Below are 16,138 nucleotides of genomic sequence, written 5' to 3'. Positions count from 1 at the left end.
ATTCATGGTTAATTAATGTGTAGTTTTCTAATCGCCTCAATTTTTTGATAAAATTCGCCACATTCTTTCGTAAGCCAGCTCTTTCGGAAGAGTTCGGAACGATCGCCGATTGGACCATGAAAATTTAATGTGATTAATGGTAATTCCTATAAAACATGGCGTGGTAATCCCCTTAAATAATAACTGATTATCATTGAGGTAGAGTAGGAATAATTCATCAGCAAAAGTAAGTGCAGGCTCTACTTTTGGGGCTGCTCAACTTGCCTCGGGCGAGAAGAACGATTCACTGTTCAAACATCGCTACTGATTGGTGGACTTTTAATGTGCCGCAAACGACTATCTTGCCGGCACCGGCACAGCCAGGGTCACTGCGCGAAGGGGACACATCGGCCGCTGAGCATCGTTTGTTGGAATGAAATTAATTTTTCAAAGGTTTCGCTCCCGCCCGTTAGTTCCGACATGTCATCGTCAGCATGAGCGACAGTGAAGCGTGAGACTCAGAGACCACCAGACGACCGAACTGAAAGTAAATGATGACATAAACTTTGGCGCTTAGTCAAGTGGTGCAAACAAATCTTCAATCTAACGACAAACATGCGCTAGCAATTAGGCTTAGCACGCCTTGCAAGTTCCGTTATCGTGGGCCCTCCGCTGGAGGACAATAATTGCGTGGTTACGGTGGTGAATCGACGTGCGAAGAATTTCCGTTCTCTGGTGCGGGCCATGGTGTACAAACCACCGGGCACCTCCACCATACCGTCACGTGGCCTATCACCGAAGCGACCACACCAGCAGCAGACAACAACGGTTCGGTCTTCCTCGCCATCGTCGCGCTCTGTGAACCGGCACGGAGTAACTGCACAGTCACTGTTGAATCTGAACAACTACCGCGACTCACGCGGCCGGGCCGGATCTCGCCGCGGTGTCGCGCCCGGCGCCGGAACCAACGAACACGCGGGAAATGCTCGAAAACTGAACAACGCCATTGGGAACGATACGATGACCGGTGGTGGTGGTGGTGGCGGAATGAAGCGATCGAACAGTCTCAACAACAAGTACAACAACATCGTCCAGGCGCGCCGCTCTAACAGCACCGAGCGGATGAACAATGGCAAAGTGTACCGGGGCCGCAGCCCGCTAAGAAACTCCACATCGAACCTCAGCTCAACCGGAACCGTTGGCGGTGGTGGCGGCGGCGGCGGTGGAAGGAATCAACCGGTCCTGATCCGTTCCAGGGGCAACGAGTAAGTATGCGAAGGTTTTTTTCTATATTGGCACCAAATTTGTCCTTTTTAGAGCGAACGACACGAACGATGTAACCTTCGAACGATGTAACTCTCAGTGGGTCATTGGAATTCCCATTCCGAAGGTCGTACGGGTTTTCGAATGTGTTGCCCTCAGAACACATTACGGGACAATTGCTCATAGTTAGCCTACCATACGATGTACGGTCCTAGGACACTAACCATTAACCCCCAGTGGCCCAGTATGTTCGAGGATGTTTCCAAACATGTCGGCGGCGAGTCACTGACCTTGCCACTTTCCAGTTCGATGGCGGAGGTCGGAGGTCGGAGACGCCACCGGGAAGCGGTATAATTAGAGTGATGACAAGTTGTAATTGTAAAAGGATCCCAAAACCCTATGTTCCCATTGGCGCACAGTCACGCAACCTACACCAACAACGTGTTTTGTGGAACCATTGTGGAATATCGAACGATGGACCGAAATGGTTGGCCGGAATCGATGGATGAATTCCGTCAAACGCGCCCTGCGTTCTACGGAAATTCCAAATAATTAAACTGTTCCTAACGGGGTGTGCATGATAATTTATAAATTGTGTCACCTTCTGTAGCGTGAAACAGTGGCATGATCATTATGGTGGCGACCGCTCTGGGGCTGATCGTCGGGACCGATAATGTCCTTATTGCCCATTGCACGACTGCAGTGTACGACAAGCTAATAAGTATCGCATGAAACTGTGGACTACTGCGTCAAACAGATCACCAGCCGGTTGTACAGGACACTACCGACGCGAATACTAGACGGACTGGGTCATCCAATCATCATACTCCGATCATACTCCGTCGCCCGTCGAAAGCAACACAATGGCGCCCTTGTTCGGCCAAGTGGCGTTTGACCAAAGGAACGCGCTCTGTGCGCTTAGTAAAAATCAATACCATTACACACATAGCGCACTCTATCGGCCCAATCCATCCTGCTGATTGGTTTCGGTAACCCGGCGGCACACGAATAAATGATTCTTCTCAGCTCTGTTCGATGAATAGGCCAGGGTTAATTATTAGTACATGTTTGTTGGTTTCAAATTTTCAAAACTGTAGCAAACATATCGATCACAAGGGTATGTTGCCAACAATGCCGAAGGTCACCTAGGAATATCCTTCGTTCTGTCCGATTTCTCGACGTCACAGCCGTTGGGGTCAACACACGCGCGTTCGAACTTGAAACCGGCCGCCCTTCCGACAAAACCAACGCCATCGCCATCCTTGGTCGGGGGTCGGGTGGTCAGATTGTAGCTTTGGAACTTTTTCGTTTAACATTCCAACTCGCGGAACCCCACCGCTTTGTTGGCTGGTCAGTGGCAACATTTCTCCCTGCCGGCTGCTTTATGTACATAACTTAGCACCGCCTTTTTACGCTGTGGGGTCAGACTTTGCGTGACCATTAACACTCATGCGATATTGTGGAGGGACCTCCGTCGACCTTATATACTCATTCGGATTTCGCCAGCACAGTGTGTAAAGCAAGGGACCCGGCATTTTAATCTATGTGCCTGGTAAACATTAATGTGCGACGTGTTTGTACAAATATTCAATGTATGAAAACGATTTTTCATAAATTCCAATTGCTAGCAATATGTTAGCGCATACATTTTAATGAAAAAAGCCAAGCCCAGACAACAGGAAATATGTTTCATTTTAATTGTCTCTGTAGCTGATTGCTGTCACTAGGTTACCTTTGATTACTAAGATGTGTCAGGATCTACTAAAAATGTTTGTTCTCAACAAACGTGTGACAAAGAAAAGTCCTCGACATAGATTAACATAGTAACCTGGCAAGGTGACATTCATAGCGGGATATCTGGTAAAGGCGGTTGGATCTTAGTTAGGAGCAAAAAACCGAACACAATAATCCCCGTGCGTCAGGATGTCGAACATGAGCGATGAATATAGTTGCGAATTGAAAAGGTTTTTGAGTTTTCTTGGGCAAAATTTGTACTACTTATTGGCGTTTTGATCGAATCACCATCTATTTCTTCTTGGGATCTCTGTTGCAGCATTGGAAGTTTGGACAATTTGGATAATATGACACAGGCCTCGACGGGAAGCAGCAGCTCCGTTCCCGGTACCCCGGAGGATAACATAAACGTAGTCGTTCGTGTTCGGCCACTGAACGCAAAGGAGGGCCGAAATGGAGATAATATGGTCATCCAATTCCCGGGAAACGGTCAAATTTTTGTAAGCTAATAACACGATAGCTTCCTTTGTATCTGCGGTGGCGGCTCCATCCTGACCATTCTCCTTTTTTCTCGTCGAAAGTGTGACGGAATGCCCCTGACATCGGGTGGACAAAAGCCCAAATTGTACTCGTATAATGTGGTGTTCGAACCGGGCGCTACTCAGGATGATGTGCTGCAGTATTCCGGCATCAAGCGGCTGATTGAAATGGCTATCGAAGGGTTCAGCTGCACCGCATTTTGCTACGGCCAGACGGGATCGGGTAAAACCCACACGCTCACCGGTCCCCCGGAGCTGGTAAGTGTGTGAAGCGGTTGGAGCGCATCGCAATTTCTCCGACTTCCTGGGGCTCTTTCTCTTCCGTTACAGTTCTATCACAAACCGGATCCGGCCCACAAAGACCACGGGCTGGTGTTTCGATCGTTTTTGTACTTGTTCAAGCTGCTACAGGAACGGAAAGATACGAACTTCATCCTGAAGGCATCGTTTTTGGAAATTTACAACGAGAAGGTAATTTAAATTAATTTGAATTCTATTGATCGTGCCATGATTTGTTGGAACCGAAAGCCATTAAAACCGCGGTGGAAGCCTTCTGCATAAATGAATCACCCTGCACGTGGCCACTCTTCGTTTCGTAGGAGATGATGAATATTTTAAATTTCATTATCATCCGATAGCGGAACGCTTAAACGACGATGTGTTAGAGTAACGGTCACGCTAAGCACCGATTGATTATCGATCGGATGCAGATAAGACAGATTAATTGAAAGCCCGTGGAGAAAATGTGTACCGAAACGCAGCTGCGGATCGGTGCGCAGGAGAACTCAGCGCACCGAAAACGTGATGGCCTTCCCGGCTAATGCACGTTCGGTGTTGTTTTTAACAACTGCACTCAAGTACCACTGGGGAGAAAAAGAGAGAGAGTATGAAAAATGAATCCTGTAATGGGTTCCTGGCATGATTTACACGTCGCCCCGTGGCGACGGTCCCCGCCCTGATCCCCCGAGCTGGCACAGAATAGATGATAACGTACGATATATGGGACGGTAAACGTCGAACGTTTACTGGCTCCCCCGATGGCTGCTGGTTTGGAAGAGTCAAGCTGTCCTTGACTCTGTTTTATAATTTCGCTTCCAGTCGGTGGGATCGATCGCGTGAGAAATATTTCAAAAAAGAGTATTTCCCCCTTGTGGGAAGTCGTTTGCAGTCGTACACGTGGACACGCTGCAGTTGGCGGAGGGCAATCATTTATGTATGATCGCAATTTCAATCGATTGCCTTGCCCTTTTCAACAGATTCCACAATCGTAATGGCGGAAAATTGCAAACCACAGCTGTTTGTGGAGCTTACGGTTGTGTTACTCCAAAACCAAACAAATTCAGCGCCGAAATGTAAAACTTTTGATCCCGCTTTTAAAGGTGATAGATTTGCTGAACCCCGGGAGCGCCAGGAAACCGTTGGCTGTCCGGTGGTCGAAAAAATCGAGAGGTTTTTTTGTGGAAAACCTGTTCACGGTAGACTGTGAAGAGTTGGACGATTTGTTGGCAGTGCTGGAAGAAGGTAAGAGCGTTTACTGTTTTATGTAGGTCGGGTGTTTCAATTCCGTGATCTGTTCTGGCGGTAGGAATGCGAAACAGGCACGTGGGGTCACATCTGATGAACGATTATTCGTCCCGAAGCCACACCATTCTGACGGTACACATCACGTCCGAACAACAGGCCGAAGGTGGAGTTTTTATTTCAAAGCAGGGTAAAATCAATTTCGTCGATCTGGCCGGCAGCGAGATGACGAAGAAAACGCACAGCGAAGGCAAAACGCTGGAGGAAGCCAACAACATCAACAAGAGTTTGATGGTGCTGGGTATGTTGCGCCGGTGGGCCGGTCGAGTCGCTCAAGCCCACTGTCTAATTCGTCTTCTTCACAGGCTATTGCATTGCTTCGTTGAGTGATCCGAAGAAGCGTGGTGGACATATACCGTATCGAGACAGTAAGCTGACCAAACTGCTTGCGGACAGTCTTGCTGGGAACGGTGTAACTTTGATGGTAAGTTAGAATTGCCGTGTGGCGGAACCGTAACAATCTGACGATCATGCCTTTCCCCGTAGATCGCCTGCATATCTCCGGCACAATCGAATGTTACAGAGACAATAAACACGCTGCGGTATGCCGCTCGGGCTAAGCGGATTCGCACGAAGCCCATCATCGTGATGGACCCGCGGGAAGCACTTATACTGAGCTTGAAACGCGAAATAGGGTCACTTCAGGTGGAGAATGAACATCTGCGAACGGCGTTGAACTTGCAGTCGGAAGCACATGACATTAACGGCCAGGTGGATGCGCTGGAACGAAGACCGATACCTCGAACACCACCGACGGTGAACCTAGAGAAGCTGACCGATATGGAGGGCAACGAACTGAAGGAACTGGTGAAGGTTTACGTAGTGGAAAATCAAGCCCTGCGCCAGGAGAACGCGGAACTGTACTCTACGCGCGATGCGATTATCCGTGACCAGGAACTCGTGTGCCGGGAAAACGAACGTTTGCTCAAAAAGCTAGAGGACGTCAATTCGTAAGTAATTAGTAGAAATACTTAATCAGTACCGTATACATAGAATAAATATATTATGTTTTGCATTTCTGTTTAGGGTCTGCTGTCGTTCGCCCATCATCCCGGCTCGACCCACTTTCTCGGCGGAAATGCTCAATCTCTCTGCTGCCAGCGGTGAGGTTGAAGTATCGAACATATGGCGCAATCCGCTCAACACGAGCGCCGATAGCATGAGTCGGTACCGGAACGAATCGTTGGATGGTCGCGTTTCGGCGAACGAGAACAAAATTCCAGATCTCCTGCAGAAGGAACTGGACAAGCGTCGAATCGGTGACAGGTACGCCCTCGGGTTGTAGCTCGGATTGCACAAAATCTAACAAAGTTCTTGGTGTTGTTTTTGCCTCCAGCATAAATACGATCGCTAACAATTTGAAGCGCAACAATTCCTGGGACAATACAAACCGGCTGAATGGGCTCGGCAGCAACACGGTGAAGTTAGCGTCCCGGAAAGGGTCCGCCGACAGTCGTCATTCGGACCCCAGTCAATCAAGGGTTTCACAGACGAGAATTATCGAGTGAGTAACCCATGATGAGATGAATATATGCGGAATCAGGTACTGGCATGCTGCATGCGTCTCGTTGCGTAGAGCATGTGGCCAATTTGTGTTTCCTTCCCCCGTTCGCACCGGTAGATGGTGGTTCGGGTTCGGTAGTTGCTGATCATTATATTCCCATTTTTAATCGTAGCCTCAACCAAAACCGCTTGCCTGGGCCACTACCTCCGAGTGGTGTGTCCCGGTCACCATGGAATAATTACGCAACGAAAAAAGTGTCAAGTGCACAGAAAACACGTCCGCCTGTGTTTGTGCGGAAACCGAATAATTTACTGGCCAAGAGCAAATCGACGGATGAAGGCTTTTTGCCGCTCAAAAGGAACATATTTGGGAGTCTCGTATCGCTTGTAGATGCCGAAGACAAAGTTTCACTGTTTTAAAACGCACAATGAGTACATAATTTTTCCACTCGAAGAATGCGCGCGCGCTGACCCCAAGGTGATTAACGTAATGTACCCTAGATCTAGCTGTGTTAGAGCCTTTTAATCGTCCGGTGTTTGGCCTTCGGCAAGCTGGTAGATGCATGCTCGATTGTGATTGTCTCATGTGCTCGACACGCAACCGTCGCCGTTTAATGGAGTCTGTCAATGTCACGGCTTGAATCTAAAATGCACTATCCTCCCTTCCAAAAACACGCAGCAGAATCTCCGTTATAACGGTTTTTCTTCCTTCTAAACATCTCATTGCAGTATGCTTAGCTAAAAAAGTCTCAGTACTCAGGCGAAAGGAAAATGGCACGGCATCGCGCAAGGGTAAGTGAATGTGATACATCAAAGAAGAGCAGGGATTTAGAGTCGTAATTTTGAGTGGCGTAACCGGGGGAGGTAGCGAAAATTCAACGACGTTACGTAACTTATTCTGTGAACCTATATAGAAGAAATAAAATTCACTTTCTGTTCACCGCATTGTGGTGCTATTGGTGGTCTTCTGTCCTCTTTTGGGTCTGTCTGGGAAAGTAACGGAAAGTTTAAATGGCTTGAATGAAACTCACCACGGCTGTCAAACTCTTCGCGAGGCTGGTGGTGAACAAGAAATTGTAGCCGGCAAAAGCGACGGCGGCGGCGGCGGCTGATTGTGGCATCGAAGACAGCCGTAAACAAAAAAGTTACACACCGTTCTGGCCGTTCGACATCACAGCAGCCGCGCTCAGCTTGTACCGTCTATCTTCGGATGCGTTCGTCATAGTGTAGCGAGAAGCGTTTAACGCATCTGGCAGAAAAGTTCCTGTGGGAAAAGTGCATATCAACTGGGCAGTCGGTTCACAGCGGGTCGCTTCCGAAAACCGCGTCGCATCACGCCGAAAAGTCTAGAATAAATTCCGTTCTTCCAGTGAGTGTGCTTGTGACTAATTTTGTCTTGCTTCAGGCGTAGAAACGCGTCCACAGCATCCTTGAATGATTCTCCATGGTTCGGTTCGCTATTCGATGACCTGTTTCCATCTGCAAGCAGTAAGTGGTTTTATCAATTCTACTAGCAGCAAAAACTATTCACGCCACCATACATTTAGTAATGGTTTTTAAAGATGCGTGCGAACAAGAAGGATGCGTGTCGCGTGTATCGGGAAGGCATTGTTAAATGTAGTTTCTTGATGGCATCATCCCGTGGTGTAATCGAATGAGCAAGAAATGCTCCGAAAAGCAGAGTCAGTCTTTTCGCAGCTTTTTGCGAATCCAAACCGGCCTGTCGTGTCGCGAAGTCATCGGATAGGTATGCACGCGAGTGTGTGCGTTTGCTTAGACGGTTGAGCTTGAGATGTTTACTCGAAACGATGGGAGGTAGCTAGGTTCGCAGAGCCCTCGGTTCTCGGTTGCGATAGTGAATTTTGGAGATAACAATCGTACTTTCGAACGTCCTCTGAGAAGGTAACGTTTAGAATCTAGTGTGGCCTGTGGCAGCAGACGATAAGGCGCACGAAGTATTGGAACGCGCCGCTTAAACCGGCTCATATGCTACCGGCACACACGGAACCTCTTCATTCAAATCGCGAGCCAATCGGCGGCGGCGGCCAATTTCAGGCCTCCTTTGTGAACTGTCCGCTGTGTGGTTTTTTCTGTCCAGTTTTTATGCACAATCGGTAGGCCCAGTCGTTGACTCTCGTGCACGGTTGGTGGTAGCAAAGTTGCCGAAATTTTACAACTCATTTGTTCCTTTTTCCTGCGATTCAGCAAATGCATATTTGCATTTGCAAGCAATTTCGGATCTAGGAACGGGAGCACAGAACAGTGCGGTTCGGTGTGCGTGTGGTTGCAATTTGTGGCATACAGATTTGTTGGTGTCACCACCACCGACAGGTTGTCGGTCACAAACACAAGCGCAACATTCTTGTTCGGTACAACTCTTGCCAGCGAGAGCATCGTAGCCGCTGGCTGTCGCAAATATTCCGATCTTTGGCAACCGCATCGGATCACATTGCGAATGTCGTTCGGGTAGCGTTAATAAGAGTGAGTGTTTTGGCTTTATTTCGCAGCACCAGAAGCCGGGGAATTGAGCAGCGAGCAAAGAGTGCGTGGAACAGTCGAAAGAGGCGAGATCAGTTTCCCTGGTAACGTTCGGCTCGCGTCGGGCAGTCGAGTGCGGAGTGTGTGCATCGCCGCCTACCCGGGAAGGGCGCTCTGGCGAGCCAAAGGCCCCAAAAGGAGCAGGAGCGAGTTAAACGGGGCACCGAATCCCGACGCCGACCGCCGCCGTCCGCCGCCAGCAGCAGCTGCAGCAGCAGCAGTGTGAACGGGAGGAAAGGAAAAAGAATCATCGCCGTCTCCGTCTTCGTCACGGGCGCACCGGTTTGGCTTAATGTCTAGTGGTGAATTTCGTGACAGTTTCGTCGATCCCCCAGCCGCCAAAAAGCGGAAGCTGCCATCACCGACGCCGTCGTTGACTCAGCCGCCCGAGCAGCCGGAGCAGCCGCCGCTGCAGCAGCCGCCGCTTTCGTCATCGCCCTCGAGGAGTGAGTGCTCTGCACCATCATCGGCCGCAGCCGCTGCAGTAGTAGTAATGGCGACGTCCAATAACAATGGCTCAGCTCCCGTTCCGTGCGAGAATTCGAGCGGCGCCCAGGAAATCGACGAGGGCCTGTACTCGCGCCAGCTGTACGTCCTCGGGCACGATGCGATGCGTCGGATGGCCCGCTCCGACGTCCTAATTTCGGGCCTCGGCGGGCTCGGTGTGGAAGTGGCCAAGAACGTGATTCTCGGTGGAGTGAAGTCTGTCACCCTGCATGACACGGCGCTTTGCACCGTCGCGGATCTGTCGTCGCAGTTCTACCTGACCGCGGACGATGTGGCGAACGGGCGCAACCGGGCCGAGGCCAGCTGCCAGCAGCTGTCCGACCTCAACCACTACGTCCCGACCGTGGCCTACACGGGCGAGCTGACCGAGGAGTTTCTGCGGAAGTTCCGGGCCGTGGTGCTAACGCTGACTCCGCCCGCCGAGCAGCGCCGGATTGCGGAGATTACCCACCGCCACAACATTGCGCTCATTACGGCCGACACGCGCGGCCTGTTTGCCCAGGTGTTCTGTGACTTTGGCACCGACTTCACCGTCTACGACCAGAACGGGGCCACCCCCGGGACGGCCATGGTGGCCAGTGTCACGAACGACCTCGAGAGCATCGTAACGTGCGTGGACGAAACCCGTCACGGGTTCGAGGATGGCGATTATGTTACCTTCACCGAGGTAAGTGTCCGAGTCCGGGTCCGGGTCCGGGGTGTGCGCGGACAGTGTGCCGAATGTGCTATTTGCCGTGAAAATGTCGTTTTGGCCAGCGTGTGTTGGAAACGAGAGAAGCTAACGCAACCTTCGTACGCACGCATTCGGTCGCAGAAGGCCGTGCGTGCGTTTCTGTGTGTACGTGCGTGCGTGCGTGCATGCGTGTGTGTTGCTGGTGAAATTTGGTCGGGCCAAGTCCGCCCTCCAAACCGATGCGAACTCCGGTGGGCAGTGTTTGTGCTCATGCTGCCCTCGTCATGACGATTAAAGTTATTTCAGTATCGATCAAAGGATGTGTCATGAGTCATAACGTTTTCCATGCACTGAGCGTGGCAAAGTGGAGCGATTTGACTTGGAGTAGTGTGGCCTGAGAATGCCATACTTTCACCGTTTCCTACCGTTCGAGTTCGATTTAATGCATTCTAAAATTATGAACCCAACAAGCGAAAGACCCCCCAAATTCATCGCCTCCACCCCTCTGTGGCCACTGTGCCTGTGGTGAAACTTTTACTTTCTTCCAACACACGCGCCAACGCGATTGGGTGTAACTTTGGGGTGCATTTTTTCCTAGCTTGCTGCTTCACGAATCCCATTTTCTCTTTGTTTTCATTGTTCGCTTCATTCGCTCGCGTGTATCACTTTTCCGCGTTTACATCACACCACCAGTAGTGGCGAGCAGAGTGTAGTGTGTATATATTTGCTTCACGAGACGAGCTTCCGTGAAAAGTGCTGAACCCGCGATGCGGACGTTCGATGCGTTTGCGACGACATCGTTGCTGTGGTGATTCACCCAGCACACCTCGCTCTTGAATACCGCACATTGCATTGGCTGCTTTGTGTCAAAAGATGTTACCATTACATCCATCTGATAATGTTGGAAACAAAGCGCCCTAGTGGAGAACCGTCACTCCAAAACCATGCAAGCATTGACCGTGATCTGGTCTCGGGTTACAAACAATTCTAATCTCGGAGGCCTGATGGGGGCAAATCAATCTCTTAACCCTCAGCGTTACGCATAATAAAACGTGTCTTCACGTTTTAATCTCTAAACATTTGACCTTTTCGCTTTGAACTGTTACGCAGCTCTTCGCATGCTGCTGACCGTAAATGGCTTAATTCAATTAGCATATAAATCGATGCCAGCGATGTGAGTGAAGGGTTGTTGAATGATGGGGTTTAGATAACTTAGAATCGGTTCAAAGCGATCTAACGGTGCGATTGCATTCCAGGTCGAAGGTATGACCGAGCTGAACGGCTGCGCACCGATGAAGATCAAGGTGCTCGGACCGTACACGTTCAGCATCGGGGACACGACGAAACTGAGCCCGTACGTGCGTGGCGGAATCGTGACGCAGGTGAAGATGTCGAAGCAGATGACGTTCAAGCCCCTGTCGGAGGCCGAGAACGCGCCCGAATTCATTCTGTCCGATTTCGCCAAATGGGATCACCCGGCCAACACGCAGATCGCCTTCACCGTGCTCGGTCGCTACCAGGAGCGCCACGGCGGTCGGTTGCCGCGCCCCTGGAACGTGGCCGACGCGGCCGAGTTTGTCGAGCTGTGCAAAGAGCGCGCAAAAGAGCTCTCGCTGGAGGACGTAAACGAGCCGATGCTGACCACGTTCGCGAAGGTGTGCTCGGGAGACCTGTGCCCGATGAACGGTGCCATCGGTGGCATTACGGCACAGGAGGTGATGAAGGCGTGCACTGGCAAGTTTACGCCCATCTACCAGTACTTCTGCCTGGATGCCGTCGAGTGCCTGCCGGAGGGCACTGCGCTGACCGAGGAAGAGTGTGCCCCCGTCGGTTCCCGGTACGACGGCCAGATTGCGGTGTTTGGGCGCAAGTTCCAGGAGGTGTTGGGTGGCCTAAAGTACTTCATCGTCGGAGCCGGTGCTATCGGGTGCGAGCTGCTGAAGAACTTTGCCATGATCGGTGTGGCGTCGCGCGGTGACGGCGAAATCATCGTCACCGATATGGATCTGATCGAGAAGAGCAACCTCAACCGGCAGTTCCTGTTCCGGCCGCACGACGTGCAGCAGCCCAAGTCGAGGGTGGCCGCGCAAGCGGTGAAGCGCATGAACGCGGACATCAAGGTGACGGCACACGAGAACCGGGTCGGACCGGAGACGGAACGATTCTACGACGACACGTTCTTTAACCGGCTCGACGGCGTTGCGAATGCGCTCGACAATATCGACGCCCGTATCTACATGGATCGGCGGTGCGTCTACTACCGCATACCGCTGCTGGAGTCTGGCACGCTCGGAACCCTGGGCAATACTCAGGTAAGACGCGGAGTGGCCGGAGTCCCCGAAAGCCTGTTCTCCATGAGACACTGAACGTCGCTTTGTCAGTCGTCTTGATAAGTGACAGGCAGAGGATGAACTCTTCGGTTCGCCCATCAATCTCAATGACTACCCTTCCGTTCCGTGGTGGAAGTGTCGTAGTATTATTGGTGTTGGTACAGAGGTCACGCACGGAGCAGCGAGCGTGGAACACGTGGAATAACATTCCGGCACTCCCTTCCCGCAGGTTGTTGTTCCGTTCCTGACCGAATCGTACAGCTCGTCGCAAGATCCGCCGGAGAAATCGATCCCGATCTGCACGCTGAAAAACTTCCCGAACGCCATCGAACACACGCTGCAGTGGGCCCGGGACACGTTCGAAGGAATCTTCAAGCAGGCCGCCGAAAACGCCGCCCAGTACATTACCGATCCGACCTTCATCGAGCGCACACTGAAACTGCCCGGGGTCCAACCACTAGAGGCGCTCGAATCGGTCAAGGTTAGTAGACCCCCCCTTCCGCGAAGCCGGAAGCGTGTTCTTAAAATGTCCTCCTTTCGCTCCCTCCCTCTCGTCCAACAGAAAGCGTTGATCGACGAGAGGCCGAAAAACATTGAAGACTGCGTCAAGTGGGCCCGGGTGCACTTCGAGGAGCAGTACTCGAACCAAATCCGTCAGCTGCTGTTCAACTTCCCGCCCGATCAAACCAGCTCGACCGGCCAACCGTTCTGGTCGGGCCCGAAGCGGCTGCCGATGGCGATCGACTTCGATCCGGACAATGCGCTGCACCTCGACTACGTGCACGCCACCGCCAACCTGAAGGCGGAAGTGTACGGCATTCCGCAGCAGCGCAACCGGGACATGGTTCGCAAGATTGTGATGCAGGTGGAGGTGAGTGGCGGTGCAAGCGTGGCGGCAGGCATTAGGGTTTTGGGATTGACCGTTGTTTCTTTCGCCCCCCCTGTCTCTCTTTTTCTGATAGGTACCGAAGTTTGTGCCACGTTCGGGCGTCAAGATTGCGGTCACGGATGCGGCACTGCAAGCGGAAGAGAACGGTGGTGGTGGTGGCGGTGGCCTCGGCATGGTTGGCGACGATATGGATCCGGATCGGGTGAGCCGTTTGCAGCACGAGCTGGCCTCGCTGGGGCGACCCGATTTCACGATCACACCGCTCGAGTTCGAGAAGGACGACGACAACAACCTGCACATGGACTTTATCGTGGCCGCCTCGAATCTGCGCGCTGCCAACTACAAAATTCCACCGGCCGATCGGCACAAGTCGAAGCTGATCGCGGGCAAAATTATGCCGGCGATCGCCACCACCACCTCGCTCGTTGCAGGCTGTGCTTCGCTGGAGCTGTACAAGCTGGCCCAAGGGTAAGGCACAGGATGGACCCAACGAAGGATGACGGATGGTGACCGGTGATCTCTTTGCAGCTTCAACACGATGGACCGCTTCAAGAACGGGTTCCTCAACCTGGCGCTGCCTTTCTTTACCTTCTCCGAGCCGATCCAGGCGAAGAAGTCGACCTACTACGGCAAAGAGTGGACCCTGTGGGACCGGTTCGAGGTGAAGGGCGAGCTGACGCTGCAGGAGTTCCTCGACTACTTCGAGCGGGAGCACAAGCTCAAGATCACGATGCTGTCGCAGGGCGTCTGCATGCTGTACGCGTTCTTCATGACGAAGCAGAAGCAGCAGGAGCGCCTCAACCTGCCCATGTCCGAGGTCGTCCGGAAGGTGTCGAAGAAGAGTATCGAACCGCACGTCCGTGCGCTCGTGTTCGAGATCTGCTGCAACGATGACGCCGGCGAGGACGTCGAGGTGCCGTACGTGCGCTACGTGCTGCCCTAAACAGTGCTGAGGACCGGTTAGGCGTAGACATGCGCGCGCTGCGTACAAAGGGGAGCGTTTAAGAAACACATAGCAGGGTGGTTCCCCCTGGATCGGTTACAGGGCAGGGTTTCATACTGAGCAGAGTGCAGCAGCAGTAGGCGAAGGCGACGCTCTCGCTGAGTGGCTTGCTGCGATGGGCGAAATTGATTGCGAATTTAAATGACGGCAGAAGGGACAGAGTAGGCTGCGTGATCCGCGGGTTAATTTTTTAGTTACTTTCCCGGGCATCCGCGGGCGCCCGACGGAGGTCGTCGCAGTTTTTGGGTCTCGACCGGAAAGCGGGTGGGCGACAGAGGGGAGAAATCGGTTTGATTGTGTAACAGTGCGCCGTATGTGTTTCGAACAATGTGTCTGTATGTGTGTCTCGCTTAGTATTTATTCGATTATATTGATATTTCTACTTCTCTTGCTGATAATGAGATGAGAGATGAGCCCCCGCGAAGAAGAAACATATTTAGGAGAATAAAACCAATCTATACACCAACAATGGGCGCGCGCCGATCAACCACTAATGACGACACCCCCGATCATCCCCGATGCCGACAATGATAGCCGATGAATTAACGAATACCGAAAAAGCGAAGCTTTTCATTATTATTACACTTGATCATTTCGTTTCTGTTTTAGCTACTTTACGCGATTATGGTTAGAGATTTGACTACAATAAACGAAATCTAGCGACGAGAGGGGCAGGAGTCGGAGGAGAATTTAGTCAATAACCTGTAGTGTGTAGCCACCGTGTACCGCGCGGAGAACCGGTAACGGAGAGTGAGTGTTGGGGTGGCGCTACAGAGCGGACACCGAGTGTCGTCCGTGCCGTGTGTGCGCCTAGGTGTTGTGTTTGTAGAGCTAGGTTTAGAAGGCACACCCCGGATTATTCCCCGATAGTTTCCCTGACGCGCACTGGTCCGGCCGCCGCCGCCGCCGCCGTTTGCCGGAAGCCACAGTTTGTGCAAAAATAAATCACCTTTCATGATGCCTTTTTCATTTCTCTTCGGTCGCTGTTTGAGATGCTTCCCGGGGCTCCCCGGGGCCGTGCAATTATCTTTCCACTCAGCAGCAGACACAAGGGGTGCATATTTCCGAAGAACCCTTGTCCGTTTGCATCTTGGATGCTCCCCACACTCTGACTCTCGATTCGCCCCACGAAAAGAAGCGGCCGGCACGACACGAAGCATGAATCGCATTAAAACAATAGCTAAGCTAAGGTTCTATGATAATATAATCCAATGTGCATGACGGACGATGAGAATGAGTGAAATAAATTCAATATATTTTAATTGAAAGCATAAAAACCATTGCCTTCATTTTGTGCGTTCACCGTGCGCTATCCGAATCGGCCATTGCGCCTCAGGCATCGAAGAGCGCTGTCGCCGAGAAACGCCGCCCAACTCGACCGACGGCAAATTTTGTGTCCAATCGCCGAAACTGGCCATTCTACCAGGGTACGAGATCGCAGCTGGAGGTAGCTCATTCCAGCTCCGAGTGATCGGGTCTCTCCGGCAAACACGATCGTGCCCGAGCGCTCCCGATCGGAGCGAGCGCGCTGGAATGCTACCTCCAGCTGCGATCTGGTACCCTGGTAGAATGGCCAGTTTCGGCGATTGGACACAAAAT

The 16,138-nt window shown here is 51.8% G+C and overlaps 2 protein-coding genes across 3 annotated transcripts; both read left to right on the top strand.

The window, feature by feature from the left end:
- Positions 1–723: 723 nt before the first annotated feature.
- Positions 724–7,395, top strand: LOC131206746 (kinesin-like protein KIF12). Its single transcript, XM_058199420.1, has 11 exons — positions 724–1,244; positions 3,296–3,476; positions 3,558–3,773; positions 3,846–3,986; positions 4,895–5,036; positions 5,101–5,337; positions 5,402–5,520; positions 5,583–6,046; positions 6,123–6,362; positions 6,433–6,600; positions 7,329–7,395. Exons 1-11 carry the CDS (start codon positions 724–726, stop codon positions 7,339–7,341), a joined length of 2,442 nt encoding a protein of 813 aa, XP_058055403.1. The 3' UTR covers positions 7,342–7,395.
- A 1,880-nt stretch (positions 7,396–9,275) lies between these two features.
- On the top strand, positions 9,276–15,773 carry LOC131206003 (ubiquitin-like modifier-activating enzyme 1). Of its 2 annotated transcripts, XM_058198348.1 has the most exons (7): positions 9,276–9,506; positions 9,585–10,311; positions 11,574–12,629; positions 12,877–13,128; positions 13,210–13,518; positions 13,610–14,004; positions 14,065–15,773. In XM_058198348.1, the coding sequence occupies exons 1-7, from the start codon at positions 9,430–9,432 to the stop codon at positions 14,477–14,479; spliced, it is 3,231 nt and encodes a 1,076-aa protein (XP_058054331.1). In that variant the 5' UTR covers positions 9,276–9,429; the 3' UTR covers positions 14,480–15,773. The 2 variants fall into 2 exon arrangements, with proteins under 2 accessions (XP_058054331.1, XP_058054330.1); XM_058198347.1 differs by having other exon boundaries at positions 9,276–10,311.
- Positions 15,774–16,138: the final 365 nt, after the last annotated feature.

Source organism: Anopheles bellator, chromosome 1, assembly GCF_943735745.2.
Source record: "Anopheles bellator chromosome 1, idAnoBellAS_SP24_06.2, whole genome shotgun sequence".
NCBI classification, from domain to species: domain Eukaryota; kingdom Metazoa; phylum Arthropoda; class Insecta; order Diptera; family Culicidae; genus Anopheles; species Anopheles bellator.
This window is presented reverse-complemented; position numbering and strand designations above follow the sequence as displayed.

What these genes read in the sequence shown, in the direction of transcription:
- LOC131206746 (XM_058199420.1), top strand. Translation starts at nt 724, where the DNA reads ATGGTGTACAAACCACCGGGCACCTCCACCATACCGTCACGTGGCCTA. An exon ending in TGGAAATTTACAACGAGAAG is followed by an intron (nt 3,987 to 4,894) that starts GTAATTTAAATT and finishes CCGCTTTTAAAG; the next exon opens with GTGATAGATTTGCTGAACCC. An exon ending in AAGCTAGAGGACGTCAATTC is followed by an intron (nt 6,047 to 6,122) that starts GTAAGTAATTAG and finishes ATTTCTGTTTAG; the next exon opens with GGTCTGCTGTCGTTCGCCCA.
- LOC131206003 (XM_058198347.1), top strand. Translation starts at nt 9,430, where the DNA reads ATGTCTAGTGGTGAATTTCGTGACAGTTTCGTCGATCCCCCAGCCGCC. An exon ending in GAACCCTGGGCAATACTCAG is followed by an intron (nt 12,630 to 12,876) that starts GTAAGACGCGGA and finishes CCCTTCCCGCAG; the next exon opens with GTTGTTGTTCCGTTCCTGAC. An exon ending in AGGCGCTCGAATCGGTCAAG is followed by an intron (nt 13,129 to 13,209) that starts GTTAGTAGACCC and finishes CTCGTCCAACAG; the next exon opens with AAAGCGTTGATCGACGAGAG.